Source organism: Pteropus medius, unplaced genomic scaffold (assembly GCF_902729225.1).
Source record: "Pteropus medius unplaced genomic scaffold, Ma_sr-lr_union100, whole genome shotgun sequence".
Classification (NCBI taxonomy): Eukaryota; Metazoa; Chordata; class Mammalia; order Chiroptera; family Pteropodidae; genus Pteropus; species Pteropus medius.
The window spans coordinates 3,747,246-3,767,229 of record NW_024346667.1 but is presented as its reverse complement, the minus strand read 5'-3'; the positions used below and the strand labels follow the sequence as shown (position 1 = coordinate 3,767,229).

At 34.6% G+C, this 19,984-nt stretch overlaps 1 protein-coding gene across 16 annotated transcripts in view; it reads left to right on the top strand.

Annotated features, from left to right (window-relative positions):
* The window catches only part of HMBOX1 (homeobox containing 1), a 151,050-nt gene that overhangs the window by 88,744 nt on the left and 42,322 nt on the right, over positions 1 to 19,984 (top strand). For all 16 annotated transcript variants that reach the window (XR_005655638.1, XR_005655636.1, XM_039875875.1 and 13 more), the window contains exons 5-6: positions 7,246 to 7,356; positions 17,042 to 17,195. Coding sequence is in view for 14 of the 16 variants with exons in the window: in XM_039875875.1 (XP_039731809.1) it covers positions 7,246 to 7,356; positions 17,042 to 17,195 (265 nt within the window). In the remaining 2 variants the exon portion in view is untranslated. The remainder of the gene's footprint in view (positions 1 to 7,245; positions 7,357 to 17,041; positions 17,196 to 19,984) is intronic.

The following is a 19,984-nucleotide window of genomic DNA, read 5'->3' as shown; positions in this document are numbered from 1 at the left end:
ACTGACTGTTTCTACAAACCACCTCCCTTCCTTTTCTCCTCACAGGGAAAAGACTTCACGCTGAATGAGGTCTGAATCAGGTCAAATAAGGACAGACCTTGCAAATGGGAGTTTCCAGGGAATCCCTAGACAAGTCAGTAGTGACAATTCTCTTAGAATGGTGTTTTGGGGAACTCTGAACTTGTTATACTCCCTGCAGTGGCTATCAGACCACTCCTGGTTTTCACTATGATTGCAGGAATATTGGTTTTCAAGTCTGCTGTGATGCTGCGATGGTGGGAATGGGTGTAGGTTAAGTTCAAAATGTCATAAAGCTATTCTTACTAAAATTCAGCATTTTTTTTTTCTTTAATAAGCCCTCCTTTGATTGTTGCAGGCCTTTGGTTAATTTCCAGAGTTTTGAAAGAGTTGATTCTGACCATTTTTCCCAGTGCTTTTATGGTACAGCAGCTATTGTTGCTCTCATTGTATGTATGGAGGACTGGTTGTTCAGAAGTCCTTACTCTGCTAGTCTTATCAACATCACTCCAATATAATAGATTTTAAAGGAAAGTCTAACCTAAAATACTTTCCCTTGTAGAGCTGTTCTCAAAGTATAAACTTGGAAGACAAAGACAAGCATACAAAGACTAGGGAATACAGCACCAACAAACCTGTACAGTCATGCGGTTTACTGACGGGGACAGGTTCTGAGAAGTGCATCATTATGCGATTTTATCACTGTGCAAACGTCATAGAATGTGCTTAAATAAGACTAAATAGTATAACCTTCTCTTTCTATGCTAAATGGTATACTGCAGCTGTATATGCAGTCTGTTGACTGAAATGTCATTATGTGGCACATGACCATACTGATAAAAACTGCTTGAAGAACCTTACCAATCAAAAATTAAATTGAAAATATAGAATTTAGGCATTAGTAGAAAAAAAGTGGACAAATGGAACCTTCTAGGGAACATGAAAGTAATCTATATCTTTATTTGAGCTTATAGTCACATGTGTGTATACATTAAATTATATACTTAAAGAGTAGTGTACTTCACTCTATGTACAATATGCTTCAATTTAAAAAAAAATACAGAGCTTAGAATGGGAAAACTAGGAAACTGTATCATAAATCTTGAATTCATTTAAATCTAGAACTATGAATAAATAATTATGAGAATTATGAATCCAGAACGGAATGTAAGTGTTGACCATGCAAAAATATCTTCTAAATATTAGGAGTTCACCCAACTCCTGAAGGGAGATGGGGAAAGTATGGTCTATGTGTATTAGTTATCTGTTCCTACATAAAAATTTGCATCAGACCTTAGCAACTTGAAACCTAAATCTTTATTGTCTCACTCAGTTTCTATGGGTCAGGAATCCAGGAGCAGCTTAGACAGGTCGATGTGGTTCAAGGTATCTCAGGAGGTTGAAGTCATCAGGACCCTTAACTAAGGCTAGAAAACATACACTTAAGATGGCTCACTTACATAACTGCTAGAATGCCTGTTCTTTGCCACGTGGATTTCTCCATAGGTCTCATTGAGTGGTCTCACAACATGGCAACTAGCTTTTCTCAGAACTAAGTATCTCAGAGAGATAGCAAGGCAGACCTAGCTTCAGAAGTCACCGCCTACCAACTCTGAAGCATTGTTGGAGGGGATTACACAAAGGTAGGAAGAGGATAATTAGGAGTCATCTTGGAGGCTGGCTACCACAGTCTGCTAATTTCCTCAGTTTTTTTTTTTTAGCCCAGAGCCATTAAATACTGTCTGCAAGTTAGAAAATAATGCTTCCTACCTCCTAATGTCTTTGTATAATTCTTTGTCCTTTAGTGTACTCTTTTAGTAACCTCATTACCCCTGTAGAAGCATTTACTGAACTTGAGTAGATCTTTCATTTTCACTCTATTTAATTTTTTTTTAAGTTAAAATCAGATCAAACTAAATTTAATGTTTTTACATTTTAAAGTTCTGTCTAGTATGATGTCGTTTTAGTAATTATTTCTGCCTGTTCTATGTTTACATATACTTGGAGAGATCTTAGTTATTTCTAAGTGGTAAGAATTTGGATGGGTTTTTCATTAGCTTTCCTCTTAATTTTTCTACTTTTCTCTGAATTGCTTAGAATTAGTTTTTTAATGATCATGTATTATGTTTACAAAGAGAAAGTCAGACTTACAAAATAAGTTTTATAGTATTCAGTTATGGTGAGAATGTAGGGAAACATTCTCAGTGCTATCGGTTAGAGTATAAAATTGGGTACAACCTTTGAAGGACAGTCTTGTAGTGCCTATCAAAAAAATGTCATTCCTGTGAATCAACTCTAAAATGTTTATTCATGTGAACAAAGATGTGCATAGAGTGTTTATTTCATTATCATTTATAATAGTAAAACATTAGCAACAACTGAAATGTCCAATAATAGGTAAATATTTAAGGGATTTTACTATATTGTATAGAATACCATGTAGCCATTAGAATGATGATTCATAATGTACTACATGTAGCCATTAGAATGATGATTCATAATGTACTACATGTAGCCATTAGAATGATGATTCATAATGTACTACATGTAGCCATTAGAATGATGATTCATAATGTACTACATTCCAAGACATTATGTGAGAAATGTAAGTTACTTATTATGTATAGAATAACTCCAAATGTGTGTTAAAAAGAGAAATCCAACTAGATATGTATATGTTTACATCTATATGTACACACACATGTTTATATATTAAATCCATTGGAAAGAGTCTGGAAAGATTCACACCAAATAAACAAGGATTCCTCTAGGTTAGGGAATAAAAGAAGTATTGGGATGAAGGACTCTCTTTTTCTCTGCATATTAGCAAATCATTTTTATGGAGAATGCATGCATGCGTTTTAACTTAAATATTTTTGAGATATAACTCTGGTTGCAATGTGAAGGTGAATTGGAGAGATGACAGCAGTTCTCAAGTAGAAGATTGCTTGAAGAAGCGTGTTTTACATTTTCGACAGTGAAATGATCTTCCAGTTAAAAAGGATCTGATCATGAGAATTTTGTACTTTGTGGATCTTTGATGGCTTGTTCTTTTCATCAGTTATTTCAATTGTCCAGGCAGAAGAGGCTGAGATTCCGTACTGCAGGAATAAGGATTGGAGGGAACATGAAGAGAATTTTAGGAAGAGAAAGTTAGGAAAGAGAAAATTTTAGTAAGCATGTAAAGGTTGGGGGAAAGAATAGAGTGGAAGATAAAATTGATTCGGGGGACAGGAAGAAGAGCAGATTAAAAGGAAGAGGATAATGAATTTACTGTTTGTTAAAGGCCTGTAGGAAGTTCTTATGAAGCTGTCTAGCAGATGGTTTGAAAGAAGGTTGGTGCTCTAGCATTTAGATGATATTTTAAATCAGGATGGTTGATAGTTGGAAATGACCAAAAGAAGAGTGTAGAAAGTAAGAGAAGATGCTTAAAAATGGAACCGTGGAGACAACACTAACATGTAAGGAGCTAGCAAAGCAATCGCTGAAATTAACTTTAAACTTGCATTGGAGAGTTGTATCCAGCGTTCAAGGATGAAGGTGATGAGAGCGGTTCCTAGTGTCACACTCTACAAAAAGTGGAAGAAAGAGGAAACATTTAAATTTGTACTGCTGGAGACTTTGATAAGAATGGATTGTGAGAGAGAGCCCTCTAGTGGGAGGGAGCATGGCATTTGAGGAACTGGAAGGAGCCTGATGGAGCTGAAGCTCAGAAAAGAACGTGAATGAGGCTTTTTCTTCCTATAAATACAATGTGATCACTTTCTTATTGGAAGGAAATTAATCAGGGGTTAGTTTTCAGTCTTTCAATGTATGAAGGTTATATGTAAATTTTCCTCCTGCTCTGTAAAAGGTAGAAAAGAGGTTTTGAGGATCGAAACTTATGGAGAATGATATTGTGGAGAATGAAGTAAGAAGGGAGTTAGGGAATTTTCTCCCAAGAAGAAGCACCAAAACTGACAGTGTTAAGAAAAACAACAACAATAACAACATGACAGTAAAGAGAAGCTGCAGGGCCTTTTGACACCAAGCTCTGCTGAAGTTCCAAAGGCATGGTGCAGCCCCAGAAAGATGAGTTGAGGAACCTTACTTTCAGCAAGTTGCTAACTAAGAAAAATTATTTTAAAGTATGCTTTTATACATGTTTATTTTTTATAGTGCTTTTTCAGGAAAAACTATCTGCTTTATTGCTTTGTTTTCTATGTTTTATTATATGGAAACTGAGATTAATTTACAGGGGAGAAGTTCTTTGTTTATTTCCTGTTCACACAAAAGACTAGACAGGAAGATATTCTTTATTTCCTTCTCTCCCTTTGTTTTATTAAATTATACTTATACATAGAGAAAATTGTGGAGCAACATATATTAACAGTTAACATTATTTACCTAAGAGTGGAATTGCCAAGGGAATGCTGAAATTAACTTCTTTTTGCACTTCTTTGTTAACTTAATCGCATTGTTTATAAAACAACTAATAAAGTATGTAGTGATTATAAGGGAAGCCTAAAAATAAATTAATACATTGTTTGTAGCATTCTAATAAAACAATATAGAGGTATACAGTGTAGGAAGTCTGCCACTCTACCATCTTTGGCTATAGATAAGCTTTTGTTACTATCCAAATCAAAACATAAATTAGTAAATATGTATTTATAAAAGTATATACTTTTTCATTTGTATTGTGGACATCTTTCTATATTGATACATATCCATTTATTTTTTAAACACTACACAGAATTATAAAAACTTTTTGAGGAAACTTTTTTTAAATTGAAATATTCACAGAGAAAAGTGTCAAGCTTAATGACTTTTACACATATAACCACCATCCAGATCCAGATCCAGATCAAGAACAGTGCTGGTCACTATATAAGCCTTCCTCACACTGCCTGCCAGTAATTAACCTCCTCCCTCCTAGCAATAGGCAGCCACTATTTTGATTGCCATCCATGTAGTTAATCGTGTCTGTTTTTTAACTTTATATAAATTAAATCATACAGCTGTGTGGCTTTTTTATGTGTTTCTGACTTTTTTTGGCCAGTATTGGTTATGTGAGATTTATCCATGTGGTTGCATATAGCAGTAATTTTTCCTTTTTCTATCTGGTATAGTAGTCTATAGAAGAATGCATGAATATCACAATTTATACATTCTCCTGTTCATAGGTATTTGAGTTCTTTCAAATTGGGAACTATTATGGATAATGCTCTTATAAGCCTTCTTGTACATATCTTTTGAATACATTTATTTTTATTCTTCAATTAGAGTTGACCTTTCAGTATTATTTTATATTAGTTTCAGGTGTACAGCATAATGGTTAGACTTTTATGTAATTGAACACATTTCTGTTGAACATGTACACATTTCTATGTGCTATATACCAAGGAAAGAATGTGCTAGGTCACATGGCATGCATATGTTCAATTTTAGTAGATATCGCCCAACTGTTTCCCAAAGTGGCCCTGACATTTTACTCTTCCATCAGCAGTGTGAGAGTTCCATATATTCCATGTCCTTGCCAACCCTTGGTATTGCTGGCTTTTTGTTTGTTTGTGTTTTGTTTTGTTTTTGTTGTTGTTTGCTTTTGATGGCTGTTTTACAGCATTAATTTAAAAAGTCTGCCCAGTTTTTATTATGCAAATATACCATAATTTAATCTTTGGAAGAGCTTTTGCCCTCTTCCTCCACTGCAGCCCAGCCAGAACCTGGACGGCTCTGATACCTAGTAGGCTCTGGTTTGTTCTATGTGTGATCTGACTGTGTAAAAGTAACAGAACCAATATAGTCTTTTCTTTTCTTAAAAGATTTTTCTTCAGTTTACATTGTTTTTGAGTAGTATGGCACCAATATGAAGAATTCATATAAAATTGTTTAATTTTGTTGACATAACAATTGTGATTTCATGGTGGTAAATGATTGTTTTCACTCTTGTTTAAAAGTAGTGTAAAAAAGTAGCTTAATGTCTGAATCTAGACTTTTGGTAAAAGCAATGCTAAACACAACTAGCTTAATTATCCAGAATAATTTGCATTCTCTTAGAACAAGCATGCCGTGCTAGCTGCCACCATCTGCATCGTATAGATTTTTAATCCATTGGAAAACTGCTGCGTGAATAACTTGAGAATGTAATCACTTAGGTTTTAGAAAACTGTTCAAATTTTACCCTTTAAAAGTGAAAGGTGTTTCCAATTAGAGTATGTTGCTTTGCAGCCCAATCTTTCTCTCAATTTTTTTCTAACATACTTTTTTAAAACAAACTATTGGCTTGCTTTTAATGAGTTAAATGGGATCACCAGACCTCCTGCTTCTCAGGTTAGAGGGTGTGATTACGTTATGATAACCACTCTTCCCGTTGTGCATTATAGCTTTAAACAGGTGTTGGCACAGGTGGTATGCAGTCTTATCCAGTTACCAGAAGTAATTCCTCGGGAGAGTTGAGATACTGTTAACCCTCTACGATGGCTGACTATTCCTTTGGAAAGTGTCTTACAGGCATATAAGACAGTTTCATCTTTCCTACTTCTCTTTGCTTTTGCCAATTATATGTTGAATTATTCATTTTTGAAGTAGCTATAATGACCAGAGGAGCATGTGATTCTGATAAGTCTATGTGCTAGAACGTCTTTACCTCTGGAGATTCCCTAAGAGGTCGTATTGCAATGGATCTCTAAAGTCTTCCAGTTCTTAGTTATCTGCACTGATGGTACATACCAAATCTGAAATGCCTAAATGAATTAACAAATAAGCCAGAAATCTTACTGAAGAGAGTGTTTTCAATGACCTACTTCCCCAGCCTCTAACTCTTTTTGTCAGTATCAGTAATGAGTAGCATTATTGATTTTTTGGCTTGATTTTTTTTCTCAATATCTGGTGAAATTTTTAATATTCTAAACCAGGATGGGGGGGGGCGGTGGTTGAAACAGCACAAATCTAATCAGCTTCTAATAAATAACTATTACTTAAAAATCTTTCGTTTAGCTCATAAATTCATGAACCTGGTTTAGAGAATTTTAGAGACCACTTTAAAATCTTGGTTAATAAAATGCTTTGACCTCTAATAGATCATTTCTGAGTATGTCCTAGCCAGTGTCAACCCTTACAAAGAAGCCCAAATGTTAAAGATTTTGCTCAAGTTGCAGCTTCCTTATAGAGAAGAACCCAATAACCTAGAATCTTAACTTCCATGTGATTTCAGTGCCCGCAACAGCTATTTCTCTTTCTGTGTAGGTATCAGTCAGAGCCGGATCTCTCACTGGCTGTTGCAACAGGGATCAGACCTGAGTGAACAAAAGAAAAGAGCCTTCTACCGATGGTATCAGCTTGAGAAGACAAACCCTGGTAAATATCATTTACTTTTTTCATTGCATAGGAAATGAGACGTATGTAATTAATTACTTTATTGAATCTATGTGCTGCCTTGTTTTCACTAAGGTAGTTTCATACTTTACTGTTGTTACTTTATGCCAAAGAACACTCTTAATTGTAAAATCTAAGCCCTAATTGTACCAAGTTGTAGTTTAATGTCCAACTAAATTATCTAGTTTTTTTCACTCTTTCTTCCAAGGTGCATCTTTGTTTTAGGTTATATGATCTTTCTATCCAAAGTTTGAAAGAAAGGTCATGGTTGTCAGTGGCTGATTTTCTTTTCCTCAACTGTAGGTACACACATAAGATTCCATATCTAGTTTTTTTTTTTTGTAAATCTTTAGTTACTAATATAAGTTTATGCTGTTATTTAGTTCATGTTATACTGTATCCAATGATCTCTGTTAATGATTATCTGTTTCTGATTCTATTTACTTGGGTGAGGATTGTACCTTTGGGCTTAAGGGTGAAGCTGTCTTGATGACTTTGGGAGCCACAATAGGTAGGAAAACAGAATGAAATCTTAAAGAAAAAGATCACAGAAACCTTTCTGTCTGAAGTTGCCAGGAATAGACAAGTTCTATTGCAGGATACTATAACAAGTGGTAAATAAAGTAAAATCTGAAGTTGTGTGACAGACTGTCTCAATCTACATGTAACACAGACCGGTGGCAGTGAGCCTGATCTCCAGTTTAACCTTGTGATTGAGCTGTCTTCTGTAATACTACAGCATTAAAGTTTTTGCTTATAGACTAAATTACCAGTAGGGATATTGCATATTGAAGAGTCTTTGCTAATAATAGCATTAGCTCTGAGGTGGAAATAAAGAATGTTATAGAGATGTATTTTTGTGTATGTCTCTGATAAGATTTTTTTCAAAGATCACATGCTCATTCTGAAAGGCCCAGGCATACCAAAACAGAAGAGCATATTAACCTCTCTGCAATGAATTTTTTAATCTACCCACCCCCTCGTTTCTATTTTGAAATATTTCAGATGTACAGAAAAATTGAAAGACCAGCACTGTGAACATCTATTCACCCTCTTTTTAGATGCAATAATTGTTAATATTTTGCTATATTTCCTTTATTCCTATGAAATAAGTAAGTGAATAAATTTAAATTTTATGTATATATGTATGTATACACACATAATCTCTCCAGCATTCATCTCCTGAAAAACAGGATAATCACCCACATAATCATATTTTCTTTTATCACATCTAAGAAAATTAACAATAATTCCTTAATATCATCTAATATCAAGTGCATATTCACATTTCTCTAATTGTTGTAAGATTGTCTTTTGTAGCTCTTTTTAATTGAGTAGTATCTAATTTAGGTTGCAAGTTAGAATTTATTGTTATGTCTTTTTAGACTCTTCAATCTAGTCACTCAGACTTTTTTTTCGTGACATAAACTTTTTTTTAATATATTTATTTTAATTAGTTTCAAGTACACCGTACATTGGTTAGACATCTATATAGTTTGTAAAACTGTCCCCCTATTTGCTCCCTCCCTCCGCTCACCCTCCACTTAGCCAGCGTAGTCATGCTAATTGCATTCCCTGTGCTATGCTCCCCATCCCCATTCATGACATAAACTTTTTAAACCATCCAAAAATATTGCAGAATGTCCCATATTCAGGATTTAAACTTTTCCTCTTAGTGTCAATTAACTTATTCCTCTATAGCTCTTTATTTTCTGTAAACTGGAAGTTAGGATTGGAGGCTTGATTCAGATTAAACATTTTTGGCAAGAATACTTCACAGATTATTTAGGGAGGGCATGTACTAATGGCTGCAATTTACTTTGAAATGCATCATTGTAAAATAGGGAGATGGACAGATATGTGAAAACGTTAGTACTGTAAAGTAAAATATTAAATGGCACGAATAGAAACTTTCACCATAAAATTCCTTCATTGTTGCTCTATGTTTGAAAATTTTCACAATAAAACATTGGAGCAAAACACTCTTTAGGTATCGTTTATCTCACATTATCATATATCAAGAGGCATGTAATATCAAGTTATAGCATTATTCATATGCTGAATTTGATCATTTGTTAAAGTAGTGACCACCAGCTCTTGTCTTTGCAGTTTAAAATCAGCAGGGTATCATTTTGTCAGTGGGTGAATATCCTCTTCAACCTTTGCCAGTGGTCTTAGAATCCATTGATGATGCTTATTTGAATCAGTTATTTCAGTGGGGATTGCAAAATGGTGATAATCCAGTCTAACATTCCTTCAGCATTTATTAGCTGGAAATTTGTCTGCAAAGAACTTTGATTTTAGATATTTTTCTAGATATACAAGCAAATCTCTTAATATCTCTTGTTGCTGCCATTAGTTAAATATTCAGTAAAAGTTCGGTAAAAATACAATGCAAATGACATGCAATTTTAAATTATCTAGTAACCACATTTTAAAAAATGAGAATAGCTAAACTTAATAATATATTTTATTTAACAATACGTATTATTACTTCAACATTTAATCAGCACTTTTTTAAATTACTGAGATTTCTTTTTTTCTCTACTGAAATATAATATATATTTTACACGTAAAGCACATACTTCCAGTCAGTCACATTTCAGCTTCAATAGCCACGTGTGGCTAGTGGCTATCATGTAGGACAGCTCAGTCTTAAAATATATTACAGTTGAAGCAACAAGTCAAACTCAGTACAAAGCAATCTTCCTAAAGATGTCACTTCTCCCATGATTCATAGCAGAGCCAATCACATGGAGAGGGGCAGAAACAACTTGGTATTTGGTTTGTTTAATAGAGCAAGGTAGGCTGATAAGCAAGGATTAGCTAGATGATTAAGGAACTATGCTTAAAGTTTTATAAGCCTGGTCACATTCCAATAGTTGGTTACCAGGAGAGACACGAGAGGGATTGTTAGGGTGTTCCAAAATATATAGGGCAGAGCAGTGAAGAATTTGGAAGGCAAACACTGGTCAATGTGTCAGGCAGTCAGCCTCTATAGGAGAAGGGGTTTTAGTCTCTTAGATTTGGCACCTAGAACAGTGCCTAACATATAATCTAATCACAGTTGGTGGGGCTGAATTCCCACACTGGGATTTCAGGGCCAGGCTCCAATACCAAGCATGGAATAGGATACCAGGAAAACAAATTCACTGGAAACAGGAAAGGTGACTAAGATGCAGCTCTTAGGCCACAGCAGCATTTTTGTAGCTAATCGGGTAGCGCTGTCCACTTGAGAATACTGCTATTAAAATCCAGTTTTTAGCACTGGGGTGATATTGTGTTCTTCTGAAGCTGTTGTGTTGTGGTTTTTTTTTTTTTTCCCTGTCTTATTTTTGTTTTTAATCTTATTTCCTATTTTAATTTATCTTGGAACACCCATCATCAGGAAATTAGAGGAAGGAGGAACTAAGGCATTGAAACAGGAATAATGGGAAAGAAATGTCATTCATCCCCCTGTTGATTAGGAGCTGTTTTCTTTAAGGAGATAGTGCCTTCTTTTAAGAATAAGTTTCTCTAATTATATGCATTTGCTCTTTGTGAAGTTGCATTACCAACCGTCTCCATATTTTCTGTTTTTTATTTGGAAACTAAATTCATACTGGTTCTAAGTTCTTTTTAGTCAGGTTTTCTGTAGGACATAATTTAAAGTTAGCTGAAGAGAAAAGAAGTTCATTGTTGGTTGTTTTCATTGTCTCAACAGTAATTGGATGTTAGCAAATGAAATTTAATTTTTTAAGTTTTTCTTTGCAATTTTAACCTTTAAGAGCTAATGTGGTATAAAATTCTTTCTAGATAAAAATATTCTTACTTTGTTGATTTTAACATAACTTTTCATATTAGCTAAAGAATTGTATTATTTCTTCTTATTCCATAGACACTTTGAAACTACTATCATGTTTGGATAAGATGAACTAAAATTACGTTAGCATCTAAGAATAGCTTATCCACTGTCTAGTCAATAGTCGCTTATAGTTTATCGGAATCTTCTCTGCAAAGCATTGCAGAGATGATTGGAATCCACCTAAATGTCCCTAGTCACGAACTGGTTAAATAAATTATGGTGTATCTGTACACTGGAATACTGTGGAGGCTATATAGCTGTTTTAAAAGGTGGCTTTATATGAATTGGTTTTGTATGTGGTAATATCAAATTCATAAGTGAATAAAAGAAGACAAAACAATGGCTATAATATATTGCCATTTATATAGGGGAATACATACATACATGTATATATACACTCAAATAAACACAGAACATCTCTGGAAGGCTGTATTAGGAATTGATGAAAATGGCTCTGTGGACAGGAACTGAGAGGCTGCTAACTACATAACCTTTTGTGTCTTTCTAAATTCTGTGCCATGTACTTGTTCTATATATTTGAAAAATACGTATAAATGTAATGAGAGGAGGGAGGAAGAAATGAAAGAAGGGAGGGAGAGAAGTAGAGAGGGAGGTAAAGAGAGATGAAGACCCTCCCTCCAAAAAAATCTGCCTCGTTGACAGCTTTAATGATGTAAGAAACTGAAGAACCTAGGTTCACATAGTCCAGATTTGCATTTGAGAGGCACTTAAATAGAAATAAGAGGTCAGTGATTTTTACTGATAGGTAGGTCTTTCATAATTTTTCTCTGTCTAGGATAGATAGCTCATCAGAAGAAATGTAAATGATACCATCCTTTTGCACATATTCTGATAAAAAATGCAAAATTAAGGAAAATCACAAAATAAAAAAGTACTTTTTTCTCTTTTATTTAAATTTAAGTATTTTAGAAAACAAGCCAAAAAAAAAAAAATGTTTGTACATTCTCTATTCCTGGGCTCAGAGCATTTCTCTCTGTATACCTTGATTGAAATTCTTCTTTTCAACCTCTTATTCTGGATCCATTTGGATATGGGCTTTTTTGTTGTTGTTTGTTTTTGTTATTTGGTCCCTGTTTAAGTGGACCCTGCAAGAAAAATATAGAGTGGATATTTAAGTTATATTTCCTGATAATCCAATACATATAGATAAAATGTAGTTCTCTGGTAAACAGACCCATCATCAGAATTTTCCAGCATAACCCAAAGCCTGCCAAGGCTTGATAAAATAGGCTGATGGAAACTGATCCAATACATTTTATCATTTCTTATGAAAACATTTACAAGAAAATGCCTATTTTTTAAAAGATGTAAGTACTAAATTCAGCATGGTTGACATCAAAAGCCCCTTTATTTAATCAAATTAAGCTCAACAGTCTTTTCCCTTGTCTAATTTAAACATTGCTATAGCAGACAGAGTGTGCTCAGTTCCTCTTGGCTCATGGCACTGATTCTGCATATTTCTAAACTAAACAATTAAATACAGTTTGCCAAGAGGCTTGTGCAGCAAGTCCATGAAGTAAATTTGGAGAACAAAAGTGATGCTTCCTCCCTTCACTGTTGCAGAGTCCCAGACCCTCAGGGAAATTATGTGTGTGACATGGGAGAAGATGAGAAATTACTCTTGGAGAAGCTGGTTTCTGTGAATGGAGTAGTAATGACATGCTTGGAATCCTTTTCTTATTAGCTGATTGGCAAAGGCTCACCCAGAAATAACCCTGATAAGCAGGAAAATTATGTATACGAAGAAAACATTTACCAAAATTTAAAATTCTATCAGCAAATTAGGAAGAAGTTTTATTTTTCCTTCTCTTGGGTTTAGATTTGTTAGATAAATGTTTAAATTTTTTTTCTTAATGGGAGCCCAAATATGAGGGAAAAAAAATCTGTTAAAAAAATAAAATAGGTAACACTTCCTATAAAGAAAAAAAGAAGTGGATTGTTTTACTTCTGAGGAGTTTAAAGTTTTATATACATTGTTCTTACATTCTGATATCTTTGTATTTTTCTTTCAAAGTTAATCATTTTAAACCCATTCTTGTGTTATTCATTGCTCTGTATCCATTTCAACCAAAGCAAATGAACCAAGGTTTCTAGAACAAATCTCTGTATTGTTCCCAGAGTGTTGCTTTCACTATTTTAAAATACTGCTACATCGAAAAAGAAAAGCAAGAAAAAAAACCCTCAAAATTAATGTGATAATATTATTTTTCAAATGAAGTATGTTTACAAGTTTGAAATTATTTAGAGTTTCTACCTTCTGTGCATAAATTGCCTTGATTACTTTTAAAGTAACCAGGCCACTACTTACTTCTCTTCTTATTTTCCCTCCTTCCTTCTCTCTCCCTTTCTTTTCCTACCGGACCAATTTTATTTCATCTAAATTTTCTTTTGTATAGAAAATTTGGACGATGAAGAATATTATAAAGAAACATAGTTATATTACCAGTAAACCCAATACCAAGAAAGAACCATTATTATCAGTTGGCTTATTTCCTTAAACCTCATGATTAAGATTCTTTGAATTTGTTTTATTTGTACCCATTGATCACTCTACTTAACTAGGAAAGCGTGCCATAGTTATAGATGTATCCTGCTAGCTGGAATTCACTCATCTATTCCCTATCTTCTACTCATTGAAGCCCTGAAATGGTATCATTTTGCTAGAGCCAGGCATTGGATGAGAGGACCTCCTGCCTTACCCAGTCTCTTTCTGCCTGTCTCAGTCAGCTGTGATAGCAGCTTGGCTGTTTTGGACCTTTTATCCTGGCTGTAGAACAGAATTTACACAGTCTACTTAGATAGTTTCCAGAGCCCTTGTCATGCTGTAATTCCTGCTCGCATTCAAAAAAGTAACAAAACAAAGACTTTGAAACCTTCCAGCCTCCTAGTTCCTTCTTATTCCTAAACTTGATTAACTTTGAATTAGGCCCAGACCCAATTGCCAAGTTATCTTGGCAGAATGGAACCTTCTTTCTTGAACGGTCTAAAGAAGGGTTTCGGTCTAGAGTTTCATGGTGTGTAGGCCAGGAATTTTTTAAACCAGGGGTCAGCAGCAAACTCTTCCTGTAAAGGGCCAGTAGTAGCAGTCTATATGGTCTCTGTCACAGCTACTCAACTTTGCCATTGTAGTCCCAAAATGAGACAGTATGTAAATGAATGAGTATAGCTGTATTTCAGTAAAACTTTCTTTAAACTATGGCAACATGCCATAGTTTGCCACACATTTTAAGCCACAGATCTCTAAAGCATTATGTGATGACACACTTGTCCATTTGAGGAAGAAGTTAAATATTTATATCACACACAATGGGAAATTATATATCTATTAAGGGTTTAAACAAAAATGAAAACTGTAAAAATATTCTGAATGATACAAAATGCATTGACCATAAAAGAAACAGATTGACAGATTTGACTATATAAAAATTAAGATCACAAAACATACCATAAATAAAAATAAAACATGAATGACAAATTGGAAAAAATAGTTGCAATCTATCACTAGCAATTGGTGTGGTCTCTACACATCAATGAGATAGATAACTCAAAAGAAAAAAGGACAAAGATAAATTTACAAGAAAAGACATATAATGGTCAGTAAACAGGAAAAGATGCTCATTCTTAACTAATAGTGAAATCTCTATATTAAAGGGAATTTTTTTGCCTGCTAAGTTTATAAATGTGAATAATTAGTAATATTAAAATACTCAGTGTGTTGGGTAACATGGGGAAATAAACGACTGGAGATGATTGTGATGTCTCTTGTTAGTTCTGTTACTGTGCAACAAATTACCCCACATTATCTCACAATTTCTGAGAGTAGGAGTCTAAGAGTGGCTTAGCTAAGATGGTTCTGGCTCAAAGTTCTCATGAGGTTTCATGAGTTGAGCTGTCAGCCAGGGCTGCAGTCACTGGGACTGGATAGTGTACTTCCAAGATCACTTACATGAGTGTTGGCAAGCCCCAGTTCCTTACTGCCTGTTAACCAGAGACATCAGGTCCTGTCCACATGAGTCTCGCCATCGGCTTTCTGAGTATTTTTATAAAATGGCAGCTAATTTTCTTCGGAGTGAGTGATCTAAGACACAAGCAACTAAGACAGACTCCACAAATGTATTCTATAATCTGACACTGGAAGTGGCGTACCATTACTTCTACTATATGTTGCTGGTCACACAGACTAATTCTGGTATAGTATGGGAAGGAACCGCACAACAGGGTGAATACCAGGAGGCAGGGGTCCTTAGGAACCACCTTGGAGGCTGATTGCCACATGGCTGTATTGGGACTGTATGCTTCGGGCCTTATTTCTGTCAGCTAGGTTTGCAGTTCTCCGCATGTCATTACCTGCACCTAGAATGTCCAAAATGGCTTTTTTCTCAAACATATGGCACTTTAGGTGGATTTAGCAGGAGCACCTGGGGGCCCTGGCTGGAGATCTTTCACTCCATGTGGCTAGCAAAATTAATCTGAGATTTTAGAGCTGAGGAATTGGAAGAAGGGGGATACAATTTACTCAGATGGCAAAAGTTGCAAGACATCAGGTTTGGAGAGGAGAATCAGGATTGGTTAAAATACTCCTCATCTGTATAAGAGAAAGCGTATAATCATGTAGCCCTTATGATGGGATCTACAAATAGATGTGTATGTAGTGAAGTAGAAATACTACCCGTGGTAGTAATTGCAAGGTACAATAAATAAAGTATGATTTCTGTGATGGAGAAGGAAATATATATTTATTAATATGTGCATTATTATTCTACATAATTCTAACAAGTTCTAACCTATCTTTCTAGGGGTGTCTTAAGAGTTTGGATTTTATTCCATAGGCAGAGGGAACTTTTCAAAGGCTTTGGATCAGTGGAGTGATATGATCATAATTATGCTTTGGGAAGATGAATTTAACAGTGGAAAGAATGAAAGAACAGTGGGAGAGTCAGGGACTGGACTCTATGAAAGCATACCAAGTTATATTTAAATTCTTTGCTTTAAGTCCATGGAAGTCAGAGACAAAGTTGCTTTCTTTGTTTTATTCATAGCTTCTAGCTTAGAATAAGCCATGTAAAATGGTTTGATAAATGGTAAATGAATGAGTACATGCATCATCACCAGTTCAGGTTGTCCATGAAAAGGCTAATCTGAATTAGTAAAGCATCTCAATTATAAGTATTTTTTCATTCCTTTTATTGCATTCAGAAGGTAACAGAAGGTAACAAAGTACTGTAGCATTAATTGGTAGTAGACCTATGGAGGAGAGGTGGTTTAGTTGGTAGACTAAAAGCTTATAAAATATCCTATTTTCTTTGATGCTATATGTGACTTTTTTTTAAGAGTTTACAGCAATTAGGATTATTTTAAATTCACCTCCCACCTACATATACACTTCAAGGTCCCCATTTTCTCAAAAACAGAAAGTCCTTTGGATGGTAATGAGTTTGTGAACAGAGGGGGTATATTGTTCACAAAGATTTAAACTGTCAAATAGGAATTTCAAGAGAGATTTTTCAGAGGAAGATAGTTCCCTGAATGAGAGAGATTTAGGGCTTCATTTTGAAAAATGGCCCAAAGGTAAGAGACAAATGACAAACAAACAAACAAAAAATGACATTTTAAAATAATTTAAAAAAGAGTTGTCACTTTGGATTTTTATTTTGGTCAAGTAAATTTTTAAAATATATAAATATATATTGGGCCTACAAGTTCCAATGGAGAGAAAAAGTTCATTGTTGATTTCATGATATATTGTCATATGGGTTTTATTAAATTAGAAGGTATCTGCTCAAAATGCCTTGTTTATTTCAGGGGCTACACTAAGTATGAGACCAGCCCCCATTCCAATAGAAGACCCAGAATGGAGACAAACACCTCCTCCAGTCTCTGCCACATCTGGAACCTTTCGGCTACGACGAGGGAGTCGATTTACTTGGAGAAAGGAGTGCCTGGCTGTCATGGAAAGGTACGTCTCTCCTCTTCCTGTGACCAATCTCTCAAACTTAGGAAAGAGAGATACTTTGGTTAGATTTGGACAGTTTCCATTTCAAACAAGTAATTTGGGATCTAGTTTCTATCTCTAAAAGTATTTTGGAATATTATAAATGTTATATTATTGAAATAAGGTGATCTACCATTGAAAATTGATAAAACTGGAGTTAACATCTATCAGTATAATTTAATAGTGTCCTCAGTAATTTCAGAAACTTTAGAAGAATTTCTTTTGAGTTTAGAACTTTGTCTTACATTTTGGAAAAACTCTTCGAGGTCTTATTTTCAACAAAAATATCGAAGAATTGTATTGTCGGCCACTGAGATGTTTTTTCTTAATTTTTTTTTTTATTTTTCAGTTACAGTTGACATACAATATTATATTAGCTTCAGGTATAAAACATAGTGATTAGACATTTACATAACATGCGAAGTGATCACTCTGATAAGCCTAGGATCCATCTTACACTATACACAGTTATTACAGTATTATGGACGGTATTCCGGATGCTGTACTTTACATCCACATGACTATTTTTATAACTGGCAATTTGTACTTCTTAATCCCTTCACCTTTTTCGCCCATTCCCCTCAATTCCACTCTCATTTGGCAACCATCAATTTGTTCTCCGAATCTATGAGTTTGTTTCTGTTTTGTTTGTTTATTTATTTCAGTTTTTAGATTCCATATATAAGTGAAGTTATATGGTATTCGTCTTTCTCTGTCTGACTTATTTCACTTAACATAATGCCTTCTAGGTCCATCCATGTTGTTGCAAGTGGCAAGATTTCATTCTTTTTTGTGTCTGAGTAATAGTCCATTATATATGCATACCCTGTTCTTTATCCAGTCATCTATCAGTGGACACTTAGGTTCCTTCCATATCTTGGCTATTGTAAACAGTGCTGCAATGAACATAGGGGTGCATGTATCTTTTTGAATTAGTGTTATCGATTTCATTGGATAAATACCCAGAAATGGAATAGCTAGGTCATATGTTAGTTCTATTTTCAATTTTTTGAGGAACCTCCATACTGTTTTCCATAGTGGCTGCACCAATTTACAGTCCCACCAACAGCACACGTGGGTTCCCTTTTCTCCACATCCTCACCAGCCAATACTTGTTGTTGATTTGTTGATGATAGCCATTCTGACAGAAACGAGGTGAGAGCTCATTGTGGTTTTTAATTTACATTTCCCTTATGATTAGTGATGTTGATCATCTTTTCATGTCTACTGACTATCTGAATGTCCTCCTGGGAGAAATGTCTATTTGTCTGCCCACTTTTTAATCGGATTGTTTAATGTTTTTGGTGTTAAGTCATATGAGTTTCTTATATATTTTGCATATTAACCCCTTATGGGATGTATCATTGGCAAATACCTTCTCCCATTCAGTAGGTGGTCTTTTTGTTTTATTGATGGTTTCTTTCACTGTATAAAAATTCTTTAGTTTGATGTAGTACCATTTGTTAATTTTTTCTTTTGTTTCCTTTGCCTGAGGAGACATATCCAAAAAATAATACAAAGAGTGATGTCAAAGAGTTTGCTGCCTATGTTGCTTCTATAAGTTTCATGATTTCAGGTCTTCCATTTAAGTCTTTAATCAATTTTGAGTTCATTCTTGTATATGGTATAAGAAAGTGATCCAGTTTTATTCTTTTACATATGTCTTTCCAGTTTTCCCAGCATCATTTATTGAAGAGACTGTCTTCATCTCATTGTATACTCTTGCTTCCTTAGTCTTAGATTAAGTGACCGTATAGATGTCAGTTTGTTTCTGGGCTCTCTATTCTGTTCCATTGATCTATGTGTCTGTTTTGATGTCAATACCATGCTGTATTAATTCTTACAGACTTGTAGTATAGTTTGATATCAAGTAGCATGATACCTCCAACTTTGTTCTTCTTTCTCAAGATGGCTTTGGCTATTCAGGGTCTTTTGTGGTTCCATATAAATTTTAGGATTATTTCACTCTAGTTCTGTGAAAAATGTCATTGGTATTTTGACAGACATTGCATTGAATCTGTAGATTGCTTTCCAATTTGGATGCGTTTTATGTCCTATCTGATTGCTGTGGCTAGGATTTCTAATACTATGTTCAATAAAAGTGGTGAAAGTGGACATACTTGTCTTGTTCCTGATCTTTAAAGGCTTTCAGCTTTTCATTGTTAAGCATGATGTTAGCTGTCGGTTTGTTATATGTGGCCTTAGTTATGTTGAGCTATGTTCCCTCTATCCTCACTTTGCTATCCTCACTTTGCATCCTCACTTTGCTGAGAGTTTTTATCGTAAATGGATGCTGGATTTTGTCTAATGTTTTTCTGCAGCTATTGATATGATCATATGATTTCCTTTATTTCATTTATATGATAAATCACCTTATTTGCTTTGTGAATAGTGAGCCAACCTTGCATCCAGGAATAAATCTCGATTGTGGTATATGATCTTTTTAATGTGTTGCTGAGTTCAATTTGCTAATATTTTTTGAAGGTTTTTGCATCTATGTTCATCAGGGATATCGGCCTATAATTTTTTTTGTAGTGTCTTTGGCTTTAGTATCAGGGTAATGCTGGGGAGGCCACTGAGATTTAACTTTCTTCGATAAAGAGTGTGGCTTACATGAGTTTAGTTCCAAAGATTAGAAATACTTATTTTGGATTTTGCTTTGTTAATCTTCTGACTTTAGCACCAGGACCAGATTCATAGTAGATACTCAGTACTTTTTAAACTTGAATTTGACCTGGGCTTCAGTTTTCTCA